The sequence below is a fragment of the Aulonocara sp. 'chitande type north' Nkhata Bay genome, linkage group LG19 (genome assembly GCF_057382095.1).
Source record: "Aulonocara sp. 'chitande type north' Nkhata Bay isolate Kocher_YH1m ecotype deep benthic linkage group LG19, A_spYH_male_GT1.1, whole genome shotgun sequence".
NCBI classification, from domain to species: Eukaryota; Metazoa; Chordata; class Actinopteri; order Cichliformes; family Cichlidae; genus Aulonocara; species Aulonocara sp. 'chitande type north' Nkhata Bay.
In genome coordinates, this window is record NC_141362.1 from 3,956,725 (window position 1) to 3,975,902 (window position 19,178).

General features: G+C 43.0%; 1 protein-coding gene across 1 annotated transcript; it reads right to left on the reverse strand.

The window, feature by feature from the left end:
• Positions 1–265: 265 nt before the first annotated feature.
• Positions 266–18,504, reverse strand: LOC147306336 (rab3 GTPase-activating protein catalytic subunit-like). Its single transcript, XM_086274307.1, has 11 exons — positions 18,090–18,504; positions 17,746–17,861; positions 7,278–7,443; positions 6,188–6,287; positions 3,610–3,691; positions 3,357–3,425; positions 2,329–2,402; positions 1,524–1,616; positions 1,211–1,383; positions 514–602; positions 266–370 (listed from the first exon to the last, which is right to left on the reverse strand). The coding sequence occupies exons 3-11, from the start codon at positions 7,431–7,433 to the stop codon at positions 352–354; spliced, it is 855 nt and encodes a 284-aa protein (XP_086130433.1). The 5' UTR covers positions 7,434–7,443; positions 17,746–17,861; positions 18,090–18,504; the 3' UTR covers positions 266–351.
• Between the last annotated feature and the right edge of the window lie 674 nt (positions 18,505–19,178).

The following is a 19,178-nucleotide window of genomic DNA, read 5'->3' on the forward strand; positions in this document are numbered from 1 at the left end:
TTCGGGATTTATAGACTGTTTGTGTGGTGAGTGGGTCAAAGTCATGAGCAATGATGGGACTGGTTTCTCCATACAGACGCTGCCATGAACTGTCATCACCAACATTTGTATAAAGTAATAAATAAATGTCCCTGTGTCACTTTGTATTATTACACAACTTCATCTGTGGTTTGATTCCTTTGCACGTCTGGATTGGAAGTGTTGTTACCGACATCTGGTGATAATTTCACATCAAAGCACCTTTAGAAATATATTTACTTAAGAGAACAGCCCGCAGCCCACCGTAGTAATAGTTGAACAGACACACACACAGAGCCAGACGGTAGGTCAGACTGTCACTGGGGGCCGACTTCAGCTGGTGGAAAAGGTTCTACAACGAGGGAAAAGACCATGAAATCAATAAAAATCCTGACAAAGTACTGACAGCACTGAGCCTGTCTTCACTCTGAAACTTATATTGGACCTGACCTGAGTGTAACCTTGAGTGTGCGAGTGGTGAAGAGGCAAACATACATAATCAGAGGTTTTCTCTTGCTCCGATGTCCCACTGGAGTTGGACAGCTGAGTGTTATTCTTACAGTCAGACTTCTCCACAGCAGCATCTGGAAACAGAGACACAAACACAAATAAATAAGTCTGTCATTTAGAAACTCTGTTGTTTTCTAGATGTTAGAAGAATTAAACAAGTGCAGCTCACGTAGTCATCACTTCATGATAAAACACAGGATGCTGATCGCTCAGTGGCAAAAGCAGGATGTGACCAGAAGTAGACAATAAAAATAAGAACGCTGCCTGATATCCTGTTTAAGATGACGCTCTTGTGCTTTACTGAGCTGCTGTCAGATGGGATCAATATCTGTGGCCAGCACTCTAAGACATAAATGCAATTACGGCTGTAGTTTTAAGATTCAAGGCTGTCTTAGCTCGAGCTCGAGCTGCTGAGTGTGACGGGCTCAACAGTGACCAGGAAGGAAAAACTGTTTGTGAAAAGAAGCAGAGGAGCCACATCAGTAGGAGTCAAACTACCACACGCTCCGAGGTCTCTGCTGCTCTGAATATCACGCTCACCGTCTCCTAACACGGGATCCACACCTCTTCTGTCAGAATCAGTTTCCTCATAAAATGAGCTGAAACCATTAAAACTCAGTCAAGTATTAGTCAACTCCGACTAGTTAATGCCTTTTAAACAGGTTACATGATTAACTCTTACCAGAAGGACAGAATTGAGTATCTCGGTGTTAAGGGGCGACTCATCGATGCGTCGATGGCGGCGAATGTGCTTCCGGGCACTGTGCACCATGTTGGAGACAGACAGTTTGGAAATGGGCACAGTTGCTGCTGGCTCGGTCAGCTTGGACAAAGCAGAGCTGATATCACTGTTTTCTACAGACGACAAACACATCCAAGAGTTTCTGTTCAATTGCTGAGGCCCGGGTCAGCACAGATGCCCAGATCTCCCAGTAAGCTACGCACGTTTCCAGAATGCAGTATGGTCACTCAACAAGTAAAGCCAGGAACCTGACCTTTGCCCTCATCTTCAGCGTATCCTCTTCCAGGAATCTCCTCTGTACACTCAGTCCTACAGCAGAGTTTAAAGAGCTCTGTCACAGCCTCACCTACAGGGAACACAAACAGTTACTGACCTGATATTTTCTTATTCAAACTTTTCATGAAGCACACGCTTCAGCACAGCGAAGCAGGACAACATCTGTGTAACATTTTCTAAATCATGGACGTGGCAACAAAAGAAAAGTCCACTTTACATCACATGTAAAGTGCTTGGGGCTGTCATGAGAGGCGGGGCACACCCTGGACAGGTCGCCAGTCTGTCGCAGGGCAAACAGAGACAGACATTCACACCGTGGGAAATTTAGGGCCCCAATGAACCTGTCCCCACTAACTGCATGTCTTTGGACTGTGGGAGGAAGTAGGAGGCCCACACATAGAACAATGAGGAAAAAAAGACACTTTATTTGTCCTTTACTATGTTCTTTCTATCGGTAGCTTGATTACATCCGTCTTATCTGCTGCGTATCATTTGATGCATGAATTTTAGCTTAGAAATAGTTTCCTCTGTGCTGTTTGGACAAAAAACAAAGCCATAAAAAGTCTTCACACATCACACAACAATGTGTATGTTTGTAATGGATCCAAGTGTATTAGCAACCAGAAAAATACAACATTAAGGTCAGTGCACTTAATGCACTGACCTTAATGTAGTATGTAGCGGTGTGTTTGAAATCTGTACTGACTAGTAAAACCTCTGTGGTCTGCCCCAAAGCATCATGGTCTCTGTCCCTGAGTGTCCCACTGATCAGCTTAACTTACCCAGTAAACACTGAGGATTTTCAGCCGTCCTGACTCGAACTGACCAGTGAGGAGCTTGAAGAGGGTCGAGGTCACTGTTGGGTGATAAACAGAGTAAACAGTAGAGGAGAGTTTCTGATACACTTTTAGTTAAAGGGTTTTTATAAGTAATGAGTCATGTTTGATTACATGTGACGTAGTCCTTCACCAGTAATCAAGATAATTACACATGTAAGCATTTCCTTATGTCACACTCAGTTTGTCCCTTCATGCTTGTTAGACCTGTGCCAGCTCTGTTTGGGCCTTACAATCAAACCCATGTACGTTTACCCTTTTAATAAACTGCTCCACCCATTTCCTACTTTACGAGTGAAATATGAAGCAATGCAGTGTGTACACGGATGCAACACTCAGTGCTCAGCGCAGCGTTTTGTGTGCTATAGTGCAAGTGAACAGCTCACTCCCATCAAAGCTTTTCCATTGGATCGTTAACACAAACACCAAATGTCAGGAGGACATGCGCCTCAAACTGGAGTTGTCTTTCTAGCCCGGGTACCTCATCACTCAGTGTGGTGCACTTTAGCCCACGCTAGCATCAGCTGTGGTCACTGGCTGATTAGTGCTGGTTTCTATGGGCTCAGATTGTGGTCATTTGTACTTGTAAATCAAATGTGTAGTTGTGAGCTTTGTAACCTTGTAAGCCAGACTATCTGAAGATTTCATGTTTGTGCATCTACAGATGAGAATTTGTGTGTTTGTAAAAAATATTTACACGAGTTACAATTTTTTTTTTGTTAAGGTCGTCTTACAGACACAAAGCAACAAACTGTGTGTAAAACTCTGCGCTCAGGTCCCCTGGCAGTGTGTGAGTTTGAACTCACAAGTACAAAATATTTATGACCACAATTTGAGCCCATCGGTTTCCTCGTGGCTCAGCTGGTGACACAGTTGCAGTGAGGCTGAGTGTTGCGAGGTAACAAAACGAACTAGCTGGTATATTGCAGCTGCTCTTAGTACAGTACACCAGAACACTGCACACACAGCCTTACCTGTACACGTCATTATCCACAACTATGCCTTCAATAAGATGAGGCCAGGTTGTTGCGAGATGAAGTTCACTATAAAAGTGAAAAACAGAAACACAGTAACAGCAAACAAAGTAAGTCTTCCTCAGACCCACAGATAAGGATGATGATGAAGAGGCTCCGAGACCACGTGATAAGCAACAAAGCCGTCACACCGACTGCTCAGTGTGCAGAAAACATGTGACTGTAATTTTTAGAAAGTATCATCAGTTTTTACCTTATTGGCTCCTCACAGGCACCGAATGGAAACTTCCCAAACTCCACCCCCCCCACCTCGCCACCAAGGAGCGCATCAAAATCTGCCAGAAAAAACACAAAAAACTGAATAATCATCCAAACAGCAAAGCAGGCAGTCTGTCACCAGAGCCCACCCAGGGCTTCCTCACAGTCAGGGAGTTCAGTAACACAACCAACCTCTGTTTGTGAGCACACACACACACACACACACACACGTAAAACATATTGAACGCATCACCAATTGTCTACATATATTTCTAAAGGTGATGTTCACATGAAATTCTCACTAGATGTTGGTAACAACCCATCCAATCCACACATGCAGAGAAACAACTTTAAACTATACAAACTTTAAATCAAACAATATAACAAATAAACTCGATGTATTGTGAGTCTTTCTACGTACGATGGTGAAAATTCAAAACCCTGCTCCTCACATACAAGGTCTTAAATAAGGCTTTGCCAACTCCAGGCCTCGAGGGCTGGTGTCCTGCAGGTTTTAGATCTCACCCTGGGTCTACACACCTGAATCAAAGGATTAGTTCATTACCAGGCCTCTGGAGAACTTCAAGACATGTTGAGGAGGTGATTTAGCCATTTAAATCATCTGTGTTGGATCAAGGACACATCTAAAGCCTGCAGGACACCGGCCCTCGAGGCCTGGAGTTCGATGCCTGCCTAAATAATCAGGCCCCATCTTATCTTAATGACCTTGTAGTACCATATCACCCTATTAGAGCTCTTCGCTCTCGCTCTGCAGGCCTACTTGTTGTTCCTAGAGTATTTAAAAGTAGAATGGGAGGCAGAGCCTTCAGTTTTCAGGCCCCTCTTCTGTGGAACCAGCTTCCAGTTTGGATTCAGGAGACAGACACTATCTCTACTTTCAAGATCAGGCTTCAAACTTTCCTATTTGCTAAAGCATATAGTTAGGGCTGGACCAGGTGACCCTGAATCCTCCCTTAGTTATGCTGCAATAGACGCAGGCTGCGGGGGATTCCCATGATGCATTGAGTGTTTCTTCTTCACTCACTATGTGTTAACAGACCTCTCTGCATTGAATCACATCTGTTATTAATCTCTGTCTCTCTTCCACAGCATGTCTTTATCCTGTCTTCCTTCTCTCACCCCAACCAATCACAGCAGATGGCTCCGCCCCTCCCTGAGCCTGGTTCTGCTGGAGGTTTCTTCCTGTTTAAAGGGAGTTTTTCCTTCCCACTGTCCCCAAAGTGCTTGCTCATAGGGGGTCATATGATTGTTGGGTTTTTCTCTGTATCTATTATTGTACGATCTACTGTGCAATATAAAGCACCTTGAGGCGACTGTTGTTGTGATTTGGTGCTGTATAAATAAAACTGAACTGAACTGAACAGGTAAAAATATGGCGACATCAGGAGTTTCAGACGGTGAGAGAATGAATCTCGCTGCAAAAGAAATGTTTTAAACCCTGCATGTCAACGTCTCCCTGCACACCAAGCAAACATTAAATAAACTGTTTTATAGTCACTGTCTCGACTTGTTTCTGTAATTTGATGTCATCCATTTTTTTAATTTTGTCATTTTTATAGGAACAACAGAGCAGCTTTTTCATTTCAGTCGTTTTATTTTGACTCATGATTCTTTTCTTGACGTCGTTTTTTGTTGCTGTGATCTTTTGATGTTAAAGTCTAGTGTTGACCACAGAAAGAGACTTACTGTGATTGTACTGTAATCTGTGAAAATCCTCTGTGTGCAGCTGATGGTTAAAAGAAAACATTTCAGTTCATTCAGATCATTTTTATGTTGACAATAGAAAACCATCCTGAATGGTCGGTTTGAATAAGTGCAAATTTAGATCCTATATGGTTGAAAATAACTTAAACATATCGTGATTTATTTCGTGTTTTGTGATATAGCAAAAAAATATTGTGATATTACATTTTCCTCATATCACCCAGCGCCACCATAGATGTCCATACATGACGTCTAACAATGAAGAATGACACGGGGGAAATGTATTGGACAGAAAGAAAGGTGCAAAAAGACACATTTATGAGTAATTACAGAGCAATCCTGCCACTTAGTGCAAATTAATATCAGCCGGTTCAGTCCCAACTATGGCCTCATTAGCCAGGTTTCACACAAGAAGCGTCTCATGATGGGTAAAACCAACAAGCTCTCTCAAGACCTTTGCACACTTAAGACTGATGGCATCGGCTACAGAAGAACTTCTAAGTTACTGAAGGTTCCAGTGAGCACTGTTGGGGCCATAAACCTGGCGTTGCCCCTGCAGGGTTTTTATTTATTTACGATAAACCAGCCACGACCAAGCGCTCCCCACACGATTTCAGACAGACGAGTGAAAAGACTTATCAGAAGAACGACCTGGAACCAGCAGGTACAATCGTTCCACAGGAAACAACAACATGACCTGCATCACACACACGACTCCTAAAAGCCACTGGCAGGGTTTCTGGATGTCAGCCACTTGCTGACATGTATTTAAAAAAATTTAATAATTTCTTAATAATAATATTACATTTTTCTATTTATGTATTAATGACATGACATGTACTGCCTACCTGGAGGCTGCTGTGGCCATGAATACTGCTGCCAGTCTTGGAGCACGTAGGTGAAGCGAATGGCGATGTTGACTGGAGGCAGAGGGAACAGGGAACAACCCTGATGACAACAGGAAGACATCAGCTCATGTTTATGGTAACAAGCTGCAGCATTAATCTCTCTGTACAGGCGTGGATTACACCTCGTCATTGTCGGCTGTTTCTGGGAACATACTGAACACATTTAACCCTCATGTGTGGATGATGACAACATCAATCAGGATTTTTATTCTTCTTTAGGAATGAATATAAGATTTTTGAACTTCATTTTTTAAATGTCCACTTAGGTGGACAACATCGGTTTTGACTTATGAAGGGTATGGAGACATCAGTGTGTAGTGTTTCTGTGCAAGTTTACCATCAACATCAACACAAATACAAGAAAACAGCCTTTGAATAGCTGCAGACCACTGTGCATGAAAGGGTTAAACAACGTGATGTCTGGGAATCCATTGTGTTTCCAGGAATAGGAATAAACAAAGTTCAAACAAACTGATCATTAAACCGACATCCACTTCCTAACAGTCTTTATTTTATTCACAAATTAACTCCACAAAAATCCAGAAACCGAATTTACACAGAATTAGACGTCTTCTTCTTCCTCTTCTGTTTTCCCAATGTTCACATAACTAAGCAGTGTGCTGTACTGTTATCAACCTGCTCTTTGACGAACTATTACAAGAATATATTCTTATTATAAGATAAGATGTTTGTGTTATTTTCAAGTTGAATACAGTTTTTGTGTGACTGTCAGAGCACAGCAGGAGGAGGAGGAGGAGGAGAGACTGTACATGAGCAGGAAAAACCAGATGAATAAATGTTTTAGAAAATACATTTACATGCACTTCGTGGATGCTTTTATGATTATTAGTTGCATTTAACAGGATTCACATCGTCCTAAAATGGTCTGGAACAGGATGCTGAGGTGATACTTGTAGAACATGGGTACATGACGCTCTGTGGCTGCACAATTTTAATTTTTCTTTATTAAAAACAAACAAACAACCTTGAAATATGATCCATATAAAGATGTTTGTTCCAGAGCACTTACTATCTTAGATTTGAAGATGTCGAGCAGGCCGGACAGGTGGTTGTACTGCACGGGCGCTCGACGCAGGTGAACGATCTCAAAGTCGGTGCGCACGCCTGGTCCTTTGCACTCTCCGGCATACATCCGCCTCCACTTCTGCTGGATCTGCACAAACATCGGCACCTGACTGAACACAAGATAAACAGCAGAAGGCATTACTAGCAGGATCTCTGGTACACGCCCGACATCCAGCTTCAGTTTCTCTCAACCAGCAACAATCCAGCTAAACTAAACAGTCCGACTGAAACACAGAGCAACAAGCTGTAGAACTGCATTGTACTGGCATGTATGTCAGCACTGTCACTGCACGGACCACTGAGTGCTACACAGACTGGTTTTAATATGTTGTGTTCATTGGCGTAATCTGGGGCTGCAGCAATTCATCACTTCTAAAAAAATCCTCCAAACCCATTCTTTGCTGCGATGGAGCGATGCAGCGATGCAGCTCGATAGCTAGCCGGGAGCTCGAGGGTCACTGAAGCCGCAGAGAACGGCACAACTCCCGGCACATCATATTCAGATCACCGCAGACTTTCGCTACTCAGGTTAAATGTGATATATAAGTCACTTAGACAACCTAAAAATGTTATTGTTGGACTTTTTTCAGTGTTTTATTTGTTCGTGAGTAAATCGGTTTGGCTGAGATTAAAGTTATTAGATTAGATAAAATAAAACTTTATTAATCCCCCAGGTGGGTTCCTCCTTGGTTTTCACACAGCTGAATAAACGTCAAACAGAAAACTGATTAAACAGAAGTGTGAGATGGTCGAGAGTTTACTCCAGTGTCCTGTTATATTTTAGACAGCAAGGAGCAGACGGCCGAGTTTATTAAACTCCACCGAGACAGTGGTGACGCTAATCCGAAGGCGAGACCGTCCAATTTAACAGCCGTTTACTTCCGGCCTACCCGACCTTCTCAGGACCCGGCCCACATAGACCGCGAAGGCCGGGTCCTCAGGAGGATGCAGCCCATGAATTTGGACACGACCACTGACATGTTACAAAACAAACTCACATCGCTATCAGCAGCCATGTTGTTGCCTTTGGCTGCCTGATCGGTTCAGGAAATTAGGATGTTTTTCTACGCATGTGCGAAAAGGTGGTCGCTTCCTCTATAGTTCTTTCACAATAAAATAAAACAAACAAATTCTAAATTCATCCATCCATCTTCATCCGCTTTATCCGAGGCCGGGTCGCGGGGGCAGCAGCCTAAGCAAAGAGGCCCAGACCTCCCTCTCCCCAGCCACCTCCTCCAGCTTATCCGGGGGAATACCAAGGCGTTCCCAGGCCAGCCGAGAGATATAATCTCTCCAGCGTGTCCTGGGTCTGCCCCGGGGCCTCCTCCCGGTGGGACATGCCTGGAACACCTCACCCAGGAGGCGCCCAGGAGGCTCCAATCTCTAAGGGAGAGGCCAGCCACCCTTCGGTGGAAGCTCATTTCTGCCGCTTCTATCCGCGATCTCGTTCTTTCGGTCACTACCCACAGCTCGTGGCCATAGGTGAGGGTAGGGACGTAGATCGACCGGTAAATGGAGAGCTTCGCTTTTACACTCAGCTCCCTCTTCACCACGACGGACCGGTGCAGCGTCCGCATTACTGCAGCTGCAGCCCCAATCCGTCTGTCGATCTCCGGCTCCCTTCTCCCATCACTCGCGAACAAGACCCCGAGATACTTGAACTCCTCCACTTGGGGCAGGAACTCATCCCCGACCCGGAGTGGGCACTCCACCCTTTTCCGGCTGAGAACCATGGCCTCAGATTTGGAGGTGCTGATCCTCATTCCCGCTGCTTCACACTCGGCTGAGAAACGTTCCAGTGCGAGCTGGGTGCATTGTGTGCCGGGTGGTGGCCAGGAGCGGAGGCCCTGGCGGACTGACCCCCGGCTGCCAAGACTGGCAATAGGGACAATTCTAAATTCAATTCAATTTTATTTGTGTAGCGCCAAATCACAACAACAGTCGTGCAAAACTCATTCAGGCATTTGATGACAGGTTTCAAGATGTGAAGAATATCCAAAAGGAACTGGAGATGTTTGCTACGCCGTTTAATGTGCAACCATCTGTGCCAGACACTTTCCAAGTGGAAATAATTGGGCTGCAAAACAACTACGAGCTAAAAGCTAAGTATAACAGCCTCTCTCTGCTGGACTTTCACAAACTGTACGTTCATGCTGAGGCTTTTCCCATCCTGGCGAGACATGCCCTGAAATTTGCATCTCTGTTTGGGACAACGTACCACTTTGAACAGGTCTTTTCAAAACTGACTCTTGCAAAGAGGCGCTTCCACTCAAGACTAACTGAATCAAACTTGAAAAAGCAGCTTCGAGTGGCATCATCATCATCACTGCCAGCTGACATCAGACACCTCGCCAAAAAGAAACAGTTCCAGCCATCTCATTAGGTGAGTCTGATGAGCAGAAATGCAGCAGTAACACAGCAGCAGCCCAAGCAGAGAAGCCTCCTCCAGCTTGTCCGGGGAACGCCAACCCATTCTCAGACCAGCCAAGAGATGTTAATATAAGCAATTAGCAGGGTGTGTCAAAGAGTGAACAGAACATCGCCGAGTCAGCTGACAGCTCCATAAAACGTGTTTCCTACAGCAGCAAACAGGCTTCAAGAAGTGACAGTAAGGAGAGGTGTCAAGATCTGTGGGCCAGTCAGCCTCTTGTGTAAAGGACACAGTGATGCTGAAGTCATAGAGGCTGTGGTCAGGTCAGTCAGCCCAGGTTTCAGTATTCCTGACATGCCTGAGATAAAAGGACCTCACTCCCCGTTAGTTAAAGGAAATATTGAAAGCTCATCAAAAAACTGCTGACTTAACTCTTTGTGCTTGCATTGGCTCTCAGGAAGGCATCAGTGCAGCACCGTACCAGTGACAGTGAGGAAAGCTGCTCATCATTGGTTATGGCTCAAGAACTGCTCCAAAATCGAATTACCACCTCATTCCTGAAAAGCAGGCAGTTTATGAAAGATTTTGAGAATATATCAGTGATTCTTGAGATAAGGGACAAAACATGTCCAAAGTTTCTGTCAACACCATCAGATTTTTTAAAAAGTACAAAAAAATCAGGAATTATTGTGGGTAACTTACACTGTGAGGACCCCTTTACCACTTCCTGTTTGATACACATGCCATGAGGTCACTGCTCTGGTGAGTTTTTTTAATTTTTATTTCATTTATTGCATACCTTTCTGATAAAACTCTGTGTCACAACCATAGTGCATCAACACCACAGTAGAGGCCATAAGCAACTGATGAACAACAAGATGGCATCTGTCAGAAAAACGTGCTATGAGAGAAAGTAGGGTATTTTGTCAGCACCATCAGGATTTTTGCCTGACGGTGTTGACCCTTTTTCTAATGATTTTGGCAAATGTCACAAAAGTGTCCTATTCACTAATTATATTAAGTTATTTTTATTACTATTTCAGTCATATTACTTCCTGTGCATTTTACTGATATTTCTGCTTTACAGATGTGTCGAATATTATGGAATTTGCCTGATCTTGAATCTCATAGTTAATGTATACTTTATTAATCCTGTAGGAAAATGCTTAGTCCTCTGCATTTAACCCATTTACTCAGTGAAGCAGTGGGCAGCTACCAATCCATGACCCGGGGAGCACTGTGTAGAGACGGTACCTTGCTCAAGGGTATCTCAGGATAGCCGCTGTTTGGTGGATTTGAACCCCCAACAGGGCTCTAGAGTGCGACCAAATTTTTCAGTGGTGCGACTAAAAAAAAATATTTGGTTGCACCTGTGCGACCAACTGTTCGGGTAGCAAAAAAAAAAAAAAAAAAAAATCTGCAACCTTCCCTGTGGTCAACAACAGACACACATTTTGTCCCTATCGTGGACTAAACCAATCAGAGATAGTAAGGGGCGGGACCTCTCTGATTGGCCGTGGTCCAGTTGAAAGTGCAGGTGGAAGTGGGAGGTGAGTAGCTTGAATAAAGCGATATCAATTCATTAAATCCTGAATCGACTTTTAAATATAACTGTGTTTTGCCAGAAACGCCAGATTCTCAGATTAAAGCTCACAAAACCATTTCAACAACAACCAAACAGCAAATCAGAGCAGGTACACGGACTCCACACAAAGACGTAAACACAGAGCGGACCCGACGCATCAGAATTAACTTTGTATTTCTCGGCTTTCTCACCCGACGGCCCGTAGACGGACACGCTGTCGGAGCTTAGCGAATCTGATGCGTCCGGTCCGCGATGTGTTTACGTCTTTTTGCGCTGATTCTGAGCTGCAGGTTTTGTCTCTCTCCAACCAAAATTCACCGAGCTGAATTTTGCTGTTTTGCTTCCACGACTATTAAAATCACATCCATGCACAGCTAGATTGGAGACGGCACAGTTTCCCGTCTCCAATCTCTGTTTTCTGTATTATTTATTCGCTTATTACCCACCAGTCTACCGTTGTTTACAGTGCTGTCGGCTACTGTCTTTTTCTTCAAGAAAGCCTATTTTTTCTGTTGTTCAATACTGAAGAAATTTAAACCTTATATGCAGAACATTGTAGAATATTTTTAAGGTTATCTGCTATAAAAAGCCAGACCAGGAAAATCTCCTTCATGTTTTTCTGTGTTTTATTCTCAGTTACTTTCACACAAAGGAATCTGCTGTGATGTTCACAATTCTGATGAAGTCAGTACTGATAAATGATCAGAATTATAATATTTCTGACTGTCTGAGGCTAAGTTGAATCGAATCGGGACTTTGAAAACCGGAATCGAATGGATTATAGAAATCAGTGATGATACCCAGCCCTAGTGAGCAGCCTGGGCACGACAGAAGTGGATGTAGCTGTAACAGGAAAAGAACTATTGCTAACTTTTCTGTTAAGTTAAGGCCTGATCCTTCTGAAATTCATAGCCAGTGCTCTGACACGGTGTCATCAATCTTTGAATGCTGAAAAAGCACAGTGTATCCAGAAAAACACATTATATTATATAAATTATTATAAAACTTGTGTGCGCCTAACTTTTGTGCCGGTACGCGTACGCCCATGGCAAAAAGTTAGTCTAGAGCCCTGCCCAACGATCATGGGGCAAACACTATCTACTGAGCTATCTCTGCCCCGAGAGCTGGTCTTTTAAGTGATGATGTATGAACCCTGCTTTCGGGTCCAAACTACTCTGTGTTTATTAAGGCTGTTGTGTTTTAACATGTTTTTATTCTTTTTTATCTTGTTCTATTTAATCTGAACAAGCCCCTAAAAACAGTCAGTGATCACTGTCAGCCTAACCATCGGGAACCCTCACGTTAACTTTTATCAAGTGGAAAAAAGTTTCACTGTGTTTATGTTACGCTAACATAGCTGTGTTGCTAGCAATCACGTAGCACATCATTATATACCAGCTAGTCCAACATCAGTAACCCTACAAACGCCAGTGCTGTTTAGTTTTGTCTTCATTTATGTTGGAAGTGATAGCAGAGCTGGTGTTAAGGTGGAAACCGGCGAGCTAACTTCTAACTCTGTTAAATTTCATATATTCTGTTTTCATGGATGCCTGGATGTTACACCTGGTAAAACAGCCACACTGATCATTTTATTAAAGATGAAAGAATTTAGACAGTTTGTAACTCTCAGTGATGCCGCAGAGTTCCTTTGACTTTGGGATCTGCAGCGGAGTTTGGACCTGGAAACGGCTAATGACATCAGACTTAAAGACCGGATAGCATTTCTGTTGCTTAATACATATTTGTGTTGTGAATATTCATCCTTAATATGTGTAAATGCATATGCTTCAGAAAAATTATAGCAATTACAAAATGGTACATTTCAGGCTAGAATAGCAAAGAGGAAGCTGTCAGTAGAGGAACAAAAGAGAAGGAACAGGGATGATCAAAAAATAAGTAGAGAAAAAATTAACAGCCAGCCTGAGTTTCTCATAAAGGGAAAGATGGAGAAATAGAGTGAAAGAGGGAAAAATAAAGAACATCAGTGATCTGAAAGGAAGAGAAAAAAGGCAGAAGAGAAGGTTTTGGAAACAAGCACAGAGAGTCAAAAGGAGAGAAAGTCCAGCAGCGTCTAAACACACAACCACAGAGTACTTTAGGAATCAAGGAGCAGTAGGCAGCTACTTGCTGGTGAACTATTAAGATGTAGAACTTGACATGTGCAAAAACAGAATTGTTATGATGTGTCTTGTGATATTACAAAGGTTGTTAAGGTTTAATGGTCATTTTGAAAGAAATAATATCCTGTTTTCTACTCATGTGTCACCACTTGTCAACTCCATAATATGGATTTTTTGTTTATTTTTCTGTTTTGAAGAACCATATATTTTCCTCCCTCATGATCTTCCAATAAAAATACGTAATTTTCTAAATAAATATGTAATTTTCACGCTGCTAAATATGATCGTTTCTTATGGAGATTAAATACAAGCTTCTGAAAATATGTATGACTGTAACTCTAATAATCCATGCATCCATCCATCCATTCGCTTCCGCTTATCCTTTTCAGGGTCGCGGGGGGCGCTGGAGCCTATCCCAGCTGTCATAGGGCGAAAGGCGGGGTACACCCTGGACAGGTCGCCAGTCTGTCGCAGGGCCAACACACAGGGACAGACAACCATTCACACTCACATTCACTCGCACATTCACACCTAGTGGCAATTTGGATTATCCAATTAACCTATCCCCACAAGCTTCATGTCTTTGGACGGTGGGAGGAAGCCGGAGTACCCGGAGAGAACCCACGCAAACACGGGGAGAACATGCAAACTCCACACAGAAAGACCCCGGCCTGATGTTGGAATTGAACTCAGGACCTTCTTGCTGTGCGGCAACAGTGCTAACCACCGTGCTGCCTAACTCTAATAATAAAAAGCCAAAACAATCTTACTTTTAAATGTGGTATAATTACTTTGAAAACATATGTGCATAAACAGTAGAACAGAGAAGCTGGTAATAGTCAAAATAGCTGAAACAACTTAATTTAAAATATATATTTTTACATTTCTTTGTGTCTAATGGTGTTGACTAAAACCTTGCACTTCTCCAGCAAAAACATGATTAAAAATTGTTACACCTGGCAGATTGTACCAAAACAAGGTGAGACAGCCAAAACTTTGTGTAACAATTATATGTAAATATGTCTTTAAGAGAGTAAAGAGAGGTTAGTTTATTTTGGAGTAGAGCTCCATTTATTAAGAAAAATTAAAAAAGACAGGAACACTCTTTAGAGGTTTGTGGGTGGCTCTCAAAAGAGCCGTTGTGGGGAAGTCACTCAGACTTCAAACAGGCTACTCCTTTGGTTGCCAAGACACGGCTCCCTCCGCCGAGAAGTGGGCCATGAACTTCTCCCCCACCAGGACAGCCTCTCTGGAGGAGTTGTTTGCTGCTACACGACCCAGGCCTTGCAACGGCTCCACCACAGTAGGTGCCACACCCCTCACAGCAGGTGCCACACCCCTCACAGCAGGTGCCACACCCCTCACAGCAGGTGCCCCTCTCTTGTCCAAACAGCACAGAAAATTGTGGAGAACACACGTTGCCTTCACACACTTCTCCGCAATTTCAGGACGGAGCTCCATGGAGCGCAGATACAACCTCTACTGTGAGGGAGAGAGGGAAGTTCCAGCGCTCCTGGAATCCCTCTGCAATGCACCGCCAGTCTTCAGTTGAAGGCACAGCCATGAAGTCGTCCACTAGACAGTCCCAGATGGACGTCGCTACCTGGGGGGTGATCTGGCTCACCAAGGACACGCCAACTCGAAAACTGAATGCGATGGTCCTGAAGGAGTCCTCGGTGGCAAGGAACCTGGACAAAATGCTGCAGTTACAAAATACATTATTCAAATTCCAAAATACTTTTGTGATGTCAGATTTAAATTACAAAACATAAATCTTACATAAAACCTTTTGTAATTATCAGGATAATTACATGATATATATTAGATATAATCTAAAACAGTCTGCTGGGATTATATACAAATATTCAACTATCCCAGAATTAAACCAGGTCTAAATAAAAAGAAAGGAGTGAGTATCACTACAAAGATTAACCCACAGTGGTCCTCATACCACAGTTTGATATCAGCAAACAGCGAGAGCATACATTGATATGACACCACAGCCATGCTATCATGCAAACACTGATAACGGCATAAATCGAATTACAGTAAATCGGGACTTGATGAGACCCGAGTATCACTAGAAATATTATAAACAGTCGTCTCCGTACCACAGCTTGCTATCAGTAAACACCGACAGCATTCATTGATAGCATAGCACATCCATGTTAGCACAGGTATCAATAAAGGACTACCGTATTAAACACTTTTACTAACCTCAGGGAGATGGACAGGCGCTCTGCAGGTGGGATTGAGCGTCTGTAGTTGGTGTCAAGGCGGGCAATGCTGGGACCAACGCGGGACAGCAGGTCCTCAAACTGGGCGAGTGAAAGACGGTGGTATTGCTGGAATCTGCCGTCATCCAGGCGCAGCTCCTGGAGCAAATGGTGAAACTCACCAAACTGCTCACGCGTCTGGAGGACCTGATGGACCCAGGTACGGCGAGGACGTCCTTAACGCCGCTGCTCTGCTCCTTTTTGGCTCCTACCTTAAAGCACACTGTGCGCTGTCGATCTTACGTGCTGCACAATAATGTTTAACATTTAGTATTTACTGTTATATTCCCATAGATCATCATGGTGTTGTTTATTTTATTGCTCTAGTCTTCTTCTGCTTGTTTTCTTTTTTCTTTCTCAACAGGTGATCCAGGAAAAAAAAAAAAAAAGACCCCAACGTATTAGCCAGAGGTCCCTTTACTACGGTTCGGAGCCGCGGACCTGTTTTATTTACGAGATCACTGCAAAAAGTGCAGCCTTACCTAATGTGCACCTACTGTTACTCATTTATATTAAGATTTAAACATCTAGTTGGTGTTGGTATGGAGAGTAACCTTCGGTAATAGTAATAAATCACACAGCAATAGGATATTCATGTAGTTGTAAAGTATTCAGAATATGTTACTTCTATTATCTTTGGTGGAATACATTTTAAAATTAACACTGTCAACAGGTTAGCACCTCATACCACAGTGCAGCAAAGCAGTCTCATGAGCGCTGGGAAGGACACTTAAGGACACTTTAAGGAAAACTTAAACTGAAAGCGAGCCTTTATTTGGGCTGATGCAGAAGGGAGTAGACAAAACATAACAGGGACTGAGACTGCAACTAACCAAAAACCTAAACTGGAAAAACACTAACCTGACTGAAAGGCATAACTATGATCACTGTGAACAGAATGCTGTGCAGATGCATGGAAACTGTGAACCAAGTGGCGTGACGAAAGAGACATGAACATGACCTGCACGGAACCTCATCGTGCGGCTGCATGAAAAACAACATAAACCAAATGGCAAACATGAACTGCACAGAATCCTGAAAAACACTTAACTTGACCGGGGGGAAGTACACAGACGACGCGACACAGACTGTATGAAACACAGAGACTAAATACACATGAGGGATGATCAGGGGAAGTGGCCACACATGGGAGCACAGCTGACACACATGAACCTAACGACAGGACAGGAGAAATGAAACTGAATACACTGACATTGAATACAGACTTTCAAAGTAAAACAGAAAACATGGAGATTAGACGTGACATGAACTTGACAAACAAAGAAAACTTGGACATGAAACATGGCAGAATGTAACTAGATAAACCGAAATGAAACTAGACTAAAAAGAATAACAAAACACCAAGAAACTCAGAATACTGGGTCACATGACCCAGGGCCATGACAATACGGAGGTGTTATCAGCTCAGTATTGAACAAGAAATATTAATGCTTCAAATTATTTGTCCTAAAGGATGCAAGCTATACAGAGTACTGCACATGTGACTTTGTGAACATACCTCATTAAATATAATTCGGACAGTTTTTTAACCTGAATATTTGCAACAAACAAAAAATATACAGAGTCAGTGCTAAAAAAATAATCAGAGGAAAAAATTAACATTTTAACTTAAGCTGCCAAGCGGAAGTAGTTGGTTTCAGTACATAAGTATCGGGCTTTGCTATTTAATCCGTAGCTATTGACTAATGAGGGGTTACTGAAGTGCCAGGTTTTTAAAAGTTGGCGTTAATGTCGTTCCACATGTGGAAAGCGACAGAAAACATGCTGCTGTTTGCACATATTTAATAATCAGCTCTGCACAGGAGCAGAAGCAGAGTCCAGCCTGTTGCTCTTACAGTATAATACTCATAAAGAAAGTACAGTAACCGTGGTTAGTCACTGAGCAGCCCGGTGCGTTTCTCTTGATTTCTTTAGTCAGGGTAAATTCATTCACCTGCACGGGTTAGCTAAACGAACTTTACAAAACAAGTTTCCCCGACAGCCGAGTGCTCACCTAAGGACCTAAGTTACGGATTAGCTTACACACACATTTAACTTACCGAAAATAATACGGTGGGGCCTCAGGTCCTCCTGTCTGGTAGTCCAATTTACTGAAGAACACCTCAGGCTGTCACTTTGAAATAGCCGGTAATGTAAACGCTGGACCTCTCAGCATCTGCCATTCCCGAACAGACACATGCAAGTTTGTCCGTGACTGCAGCCGCGCTGTACATTTATTTCAGTTTCAATATTTTTTTCAGTTTCAATATTTTTTTCGGTTTCATTTCAAGGTGGCATCGTTCTGATCCCATACACACACAAATCCTGATTTACAAGTACAAAATATTTATGACCACAATTTGAGCCCATATACTCTCTCTACCACAGCTGCCTTTGAACTTGCCTGGCCAGGTCTGAGTCCAGCTTTGCTACTCCTGCCAGGTCACATGACACAGGGGTGTGCTCTGATGTCAGCAGGCAGGTCAGTGGAGCCCTCTGGTGGTGGATATATGGCAGTGAAACAGGAGGAGGCCTGAGAACAGACAGCAGGCTTAACTAGCAGGACAAAGTAGCATGTAGTACTTGAAGGAGTCATCACAGCCAATCAGCTCTCAGGAAAATGGAACATCACATAAATATTTCTCTTCTTTGATTTTCATCAATGTATTTCCTTTGATAGATTTTCCGTCAACACTTCTGCTTGATTAGAAGCTCATAGGCAGTTCCTGTCACTCTACAATAAAACAATGTAAAGGCTGCCCTCTCTGCCCTCCCACTAGCTGACACAAGTAAACTGTGCTAAGATGCCCTACATGGACTAAGGTTCTTGGCCACACACATATAGATTTGCTTGGCTGTAGAAATCCATGCCATGAAGCTCCCAGCGCACATTTTTGATGCTTCTGTCTGTGGCAGAGCAGGTTTTGGAGCTCTGCAGAGCCTTGGTGACTTTTACTGACTATGCACCCCTACCCATTTATTATGGGTAGGGGTGCATAGTCAACAAAATAGTTTTGTGTGTGTGTTTGTCTGTGTGAAGTTTTGATGTGTATGTGAAAAACACAATTTTGAAAACACTGGAAAAAGACCTCAAGACATGTTTTCCTTTACTTTCTATGAAACAAAAATTCCCACCAAGGCTTTTCAGTGTGAAATTTAGTGTATAGAAAATACCTGTGCCAGGTTGTCTCCATCTAGTGGTGAACATGGCCTCACCACTACATCAGGTGAGCTTTTCACTGTGCACAGTGACACAAAAGTCATTTAACAATTTTAAAAAAAGCAATGTTACAGATTCAGTAAGAACTGAAGTTTATCATAATCCTTCAAGTTTCACTCAGTAACAGCAGCTTTTTAATATTATTGGCTATATTTTAGAGTCACATTTATATGAAATGTCAAACAATCACAGAGTGACACTGAACTAAACAATCAATGCCATGTGAGTTGTTCTTGTTTGTTCTTTATCTCGGATTTATTGTAAGCAGCGGGA

What these genes read in the sequence shown, in the direction of transcription:
- LOC147306336 (XM_086274307.1), bottom strand. Translation starts at nt 7,433, where the DNA reads ATGTTTGTGCAGATCCAGCAGAAGTGGAGGCGGATGTATGCCGGAGAG. An exon ending in GCCTGTGAGGAGCCAATAAG is followed by an intron (nt 3,426 to 3,609) that starts GTAAAAACTGAT and finishes TCACTTTTATAG; the next exon opens with TGAACTTCATCTCGCAACAA. An exon ending in TACTCAATTCTGTCCTTCTG is followed by an intron (nt 603 to 1,210) that starts GTAAGAGTTAAT and finishes CTCTGTTTCCAG; the next exon opens with ATGCTGCTGTGGAGAAGTCT.